A 6,485-nucleotide genomic window follows, 5' to 3' on the forward strand; every position below is an offset into this window, starting at 1 on the left:
GTACCTAAATTAAACTATTTTTTTACACACGGTTTTATAAGGTTAGGTAAGGATACCTAATTTTATTTACAAGCTAAGAACTGTTACCTACATCAGCTCATTTAAAAGCCTTTTTTTTTGCTATGAGACATACAAGTAGGGAACAGGATGAAGTTGGAGCCATCTGTGGGCCACTAATTTCATCTGATCAACTGACTATATTTCTTTGCTATCAATATGCTGTACGAACATGATCGTACTATCTTATCTTATTTCCTTTCTTTATTTCTTTATTTACTCGTTATTACTTATTTACTTACTTTTACTTGTTTACCTATTTTATTTATTTTACTTATTTTCATACTTGCTTACTTACTTAACTACTCACTTACTTGTTTTATTTACTTACAACAACAACAATAACATAACGTGTTTTGATCATTTTTACAGGCATAGTAAATCATTTTCAATCAAATTAAAACCCTAAAATAAATTGCATTTATAGAAATAAACAACTGGACCTTTGATTTCAGGTTATAAAAGCAATAAATATGTGAAAGATGTTGTTGAAAAGGTCATTATTGGGTTATTATTGAGGTTAATGACACAACCCGGGAATATGAAGGTGATACCTTGGCGTCAGTCAATGTAGAGAAGGTGTGTCAGGTGCCTCTCACACCAACAATGGATTCTGGAATTGACTCGACCGACAGTAGTAATGGTAGTGTGGAGGATGGTGGTGGTGATGGTGGTGGTAGTGGTGGTGATGGTGGTGGAGATGTGGTGATGGAGGGATCAGCCGCCTCACCCACCAGAGTTCCTCACTTATCTCCCTCACCCCGGGCTCCTCATCCCTCACCTAGCTCTCCCATCCTCTCTCCCTCACCCAACTCCCCTCACCCGTCTCCTGCACCCAACTCACCTCCGTCACCCAGCTCTCCTCTCTCATCACCCAGTTCTCCCCACTCGCCGTCACCCGTCTTTGCTCACCCACGTACCTCAGAGGTTGCTCTAGCACCCACTACACTCAGGAGTCTGGCAGCCGCCGCAGCTGCCACTAACACTTTGCCATCACCATTAAAGACACTGGCTGCAACTACCCTTAACGTCATCCCAACAGAAGGGATAGAGAACTGGAAGAACAATAATGATTCCGAGGTTTCAGCCAGAGGAAGAAATATTGCTAATATCCATAACAACACGTCTGCTTCTGTTTTTAAAATGGTAGGTCTAGAAAGGCAGTAGTTCTATGCCCAGACCACCTAATTCACATATTTTTGATTGCAGGGACAGCCTTGAGTCATGGCCCTGTCACCCTTGATGGGGGGGGGGGGGAGGTGCTTTACTGTTGGTGAAAAGTTCTTGGTCCAATGAATTGGAGCTGCATCTCTCATGGACTATATCTGATTACTTGGTCTGAGACTGTGCTATAGGAAGAATGATCCTCTGAACCACAACAGATCTAAGATGTAGTATGTGTTGATATAACAATCTATTCCTTATGTGCTGTATGACTCCTGTAAGTTGAACCCTTCATAAAAATATTAATAAAAATCCTTTAATTTACATGGCTTATTTCACTTCCTCTCTTTACCTTCCCTTCTCGCCGATGGACCCACCTTTCATCCGGACTCTCTCATTGACTTTTTGACAACAACTGACTTACTCCACAAACTCTGATGATACCTTCAGCCCTTTCTACTTCAGTCTCTTGCTACCCTCTACCCCCCGCACTATCCCCTGCCCCGCTGTTTTCTGTAACCTACTAATCATCCCTCCCCCCTTCTGCCGCCCGATACCCTCGCTTCCTTCCCTACCCTGCAGCGCTGTATAGCCCTTGTGGCTTAGTGCTTCTTTTTTATTATAATAATTATTTCACTTCCTAACCTTTTGGACCCTGCTATGCTTCATATAGGTTATTTTCTTATTTGACCACCCAAAGGCTGAGGAAATATTTCCTGACACTGCTGTGGTTCATCTGTATCCATCCTGGCAATGAAGTGCTCTTGGTCCAAGGAAATGTGGCTAACCTCTCCTTGAGCAATGCTATATGACCCTTGTGGGTTTTCTGCTCAGTTATGATTATATTAATAATAACCTTTCCTTGAATCAGATATAAGTGCCTCCCACTCCCCAGGGACTATATATCCTTTATGGGTTTAGCACTTCCACTTTCAATATAATAATTATGTGTCCAACTATATTTACTTCTCCCGTATATGCATTTATTGAATTTGAATAGTGTGTTTGCTTTGGTGGGGTAATGTATGGTAATAATATTTGTGAAATTAAGACACAATAATATTTGTATATTCTGTATATAGAGATAAGATTTTGTTTGTATTTTTTAACCTGGAGGGTTAGTCACCCAGGATAACCCAATAAAGTCAGTGTATCATTTGGGCCTTTAATCTTGTCCCCTAGGATGCGACCCACAGCAACTGACTAACACCTAGGCACCTACTTACTGCCAGGTGAACAGGTTAAATTTAGATATTTGTTTACAATTTGTTTAGTTTAACTTGAGGTGGTAAATTTTTGCAAAGGTTCATAAAGCACAAAATTATTATTGGCATATCGTAGTGATAAGTTGTGAAGAAATCCTCCTTGACTTCTTTTCACATCTGTTTATAATAGGTAGTAGGTTGGTAGACAGCAACCACCCAGGGAAGTACTACCGTCCTGCCAGATGACTGTGAAACAAAAACCTGTAACTGTTTTGCATGATGGTAGGATTGCTGGTTTCTTTTTCTGTCTCATAAACACGCTAAGATAACAGGGATATCTTGCTACTCCTACTTACACTTTGGTCACACTTCACAGACACGCACATGCATATATATATATACATACATCTAGGTTTTTCTCCTTTTTCTAAATAGCTCTTGTTCTTTTTTATTTCTTCTATTGTCCATGGGGAAGTGGAAAAGAATCTTTCCTCCGTAAGCCATGCGTGTCGTATGAGGCGACTAAAATGCCGGGAGCAATGGGCTAGTAACCCCTTCTCCTGTATACAATTACTAAAAAAGAGAAGAAGAAAAACTTTATAAAACTGGGTTGCTTAAATGTGCGTGGATGTAGTGCGGATGACAAGAAACAGATGATTGCTGATGTTATGAATGAAAAGAAGTTGGATGTCCTGGCCCTAAGCGAAACAAAGCTGAAGGGGGTAGGAGAGTTTCAGTGGGGGGAAATAAATGGGATTAAATCTGGAGTATCTGAGAGAGTTAGAGCAAAGGAAGGGGTAGCAGTAATGTTAAATGATCAGTTATGGAAGGAGAAAAGAGAATATGAATGTGTAAATTCAAGAATTATGTGGATTAAAGTAAAGGTTGGATGCGAGAAGTGGGTCATAATAAGCGTGTATGCACCTGGAGAAGAGAGGAATGCAGAGGAGAGAGAGAGATTTTGGGAGATGTTAAGTGAATGTATAGGAGCCTTTGAACCAAGTGAGAGAGTAATTGTGGTAGGGGACTTGAATGCTAAAGTAGGAGAAACTTTTAGAGAGGGTGTGGTAGGTAAGTTTGGGGTGCCAGGTGTAAATGATAATGGGAGCCCTTTGATTGAACTTTGTATAGAAAGGGGTTTAGTTATAGGTAATACATATTTTAAGAAAAAGAGGATAAATAAGTATACACGATATGATGTAGGGCGAAATGACAGTAGTTTGTTGGATTATGTATTGGTAGATAAAAGACTGTTGAGTAGACTTCAGGATGTACATGTTTATAGAGGGGCCACAGATATATCAGATCACTTTCTAGTTGTAGCTACACTGAGAGTAAAAGGTAGATGGGATACAAGGAGAATAGAAGCATCAGGGAAGAGAGAGGTGAAGGTTTATAAACTAAAAGAGGAGGCAGTTAGGGTAAGATATAAACAGCTATTGGAGGATAGATGGGCTAATGAGAGCATAGGCAATGGGGTCGAAGAGGTATGGGGTAGGTTTAAAAATGTAGTGTTAGAGTGTTCAGCAGAAGTTTGTGGTTACAGGAAAGTGGGTGCAGGAGGGAAGAGGAGCGATTGGTGGAATGATGATGTAAAGAGAGTAGTAAGGGAGAAAAAGTTAGCATATGAGAAGTTTTTACAAAGTAGAAGTGATGCAAGGAGGGAAGAGTATATGGAGAAAAAGAGAGAAGTTAAGAGAGTGGTGAAGCAATGTAAAAAGAGAGCAAATGAGAGAGTGGGTGAGATGTTATCAACAAATTTTGTTGAAAATAAGAAAAAGTTTTGGAGTGAGATTAACAAGTTAAGAAAGCCTAGAGAACAAATGGATTTGTCAGTTAAAAATAGGAGAGGAGAGTTATTAAATGGAGAGTTAGAGGTATTGGGAAGATGGAAGGAATATTTTGAGGAATTGTTAAATGTTGATGAAGATAGGGAAGCTGTGATTTCGTGTATAGGGCAAGGAGGAATAACATCTTGTAGGAGTGAGGAAGAGCCAGTTGTGAGTGTGGGGGAAGTTCGTGAGGCAGTAGGTAAAATGAAAGGGGGTAAGGCAGCCGGGATTGATGGGATAAAGATAGAAATGTTAAAAGCAGGTGGGGATATAGTTTTGGAGTGGTTGGTGCAATTATTTAATAAATGTATGGAAGAGGGTAAGGTACCTAGGGATTGGCAGAGAGCATGCATAGTTCCTTTGTATAAAGGCAAAGGGGATAAAAGAGAGTGCAAAAATTATAGGGGGATAAGTCTGTTGAGTGTACCTGGTAAAGTGTATGGTAGAGTTATAATTGAAAGAATTAAGAGTAAGACGGAGAATAGGATAGCAGATGAACAAGGAGGCTTTAGGAAAGGTAGGGGGTGTGTGGACCAGGTGTTTACAGTGAAACATATAAGTGAACAGTATTTAGATAAGGCTAAAGAGGTCTTTGTGGCATTTATGGATTTGGAAAAGGCGTATGACAGGGTGGATAGGGGGGCAATGTGGCAGATGTTGCAAGTGTATGGTGTAGGAGGTAGGTTACTGAAAGCAGTGAAGAGTTTTTACGAGGATAGTGAGGCTCAAGTTAGAGTATGTAGGAAAGAGGGAAATTTTTTCCCAGTAAAAGTAGGCCTTAGACAAGGATGTGTGATGTCACCGTGGTTGTTTAATATATTTATAGATGGGGTTGTAAGAGAAGTAAATGCGAGGGTCTTGGCAAGAGGCGTGGAGTTAAAAGATAAAGAATCACACACAAAGTGGGAGTTGTCACAGCTGCTCTTTGCTGATGACACTGTGCTCTTGGGAGATTCTGAAGAGAAGTTGCAGAGATTGGTGGATGAATTTGGTAGGGTGTGCAAAAGAAGAAAATTAAAGGTGAATACAGGAAAGAGTAAGGTTATGAGGATAACAAAAAGATTAGGTGATGACAGATTGAATATCAGATTGGAGGGAGAGAGTATGGAGGAGGTGAACGTATTCAGATATTTGGGAGTGGACGTGTCAGCGGATGGGTCTATGAAAGATGAGGTGAATCATAGAATTGATGAGGGAAAAAGAGTGAGTGGTGCACTTAGGAGTCTGTGGAGACAAAGAACTTTGTCCTTGGAGGCAAAGAGGGGAATGTATGAGAGTATAGTTTTACCAACGCTCTTATATGGGTGTGAAGCGTGGGTGATGAATGTTGCAGCGAGGAGAAGGCTGGAGGCAGTGGAGATGTCATGTCTGAGGGCAATGTGTGGTGTGAATATAATGCAGAGAATTCGTAGTTTGGAAGTTAGGAGGAGGTGCGGGATTACCAAAACTGTTGTCCAGAGGGCTGAGGAAGGGTTGTTGAGGTGGTTCGGACATGTAGAGAGAATGGAGCGAAACAGAATGACTTCAAGAGTGTATCAGTCTGTAGTGGAAGGAAGGCGGGGTAGGGGTCGGCCTAGGAAGGGTTGGAGGGAGGGGGTAAAGGAGGTTTTGTGTGCGAGGGGCTTGGACTTCCAGCAGGCATGCGTGAGCGTGTTTGATAGGAGTGAATGGAGACAAATGGTTTTTAATACTTGACGTGCTGTTGGACCCCAATGGAAATAAGACAGATAGTCCCTCAATGATGCAGTGCCTTCCTTGGGTTATCCTGCGTGGCTAAACCTCTGGGGTTAAAAATCGGAACAAAATCTTATCTTAAACAATGTACAAAGAATGTTATACTGTAGACTAGTGAATGTGTCAGATATTAGGATAAGTAAAAGTTATATTTTGGAACCTATAGAATTCTTTTCATTACTTAGTGAAAATAATTAAAATATTTTTCATGGAGAGAATACCTTTGTGTGTAAATATATCTAATTGATTGCTCTAGGCAACATGTCCAATGAGTATGCAGTACATTAGTAAATACTGTATACAAAAATTTTCTGTTAAGAGACAGAAACATCACTGATACTTTAACTATGAATGAAAACCTTTCATGTTTTGATGCAGCCTAAGATGGATGTTCCTGAAGGCAGTCGACTGCAGCTACACTTTCCTCTTTCTGAGGGGGAAAGCTTAGAGGAAGGTGGCACAACATTTGAGCTGGAACCTCCGCCAGGACTCA

At 40.7% G+C, this 6,485-nt stretch overlaps 1 protein-coding gene across 1 annotated transcript; it reads left to right on the top strand.

Annotated features, from left to right (window-relative positions):
* Positions 1-615: 615 nt before the first annotated feature.
* On the top strand, positions 616-6,485 carry LOC128696373 (poly [ADP-ribose] polymerase tankyrase-1; the record flags this gene model as incomplete). The annotated part of the gene is given in 2 exon segments (XM_070081720.1): positions 616-1,203; positions 6,371-6,485. Coding segments are annotated over 2 exon segments (655 nt in total), but the record flags the coding sequence as incomplete, so codon positions are not given.

The sequence above is a fragment of the Cherax quadricarinatus genome, unplaced genomic scaffold, assembly GCF_038502225.1.
Source record: "Cherax quadricarinatus isolate ZL_2023a unplaced genomic scaffold, ASM3850222v1 Contig3804, whole genome shotgun sequence".
NCBI lineage: Eukaryota > Metazoa > Arthropoda > Malacostraca > Decapoda > Parastacidae > Cherax > Cherax quadricarinatus.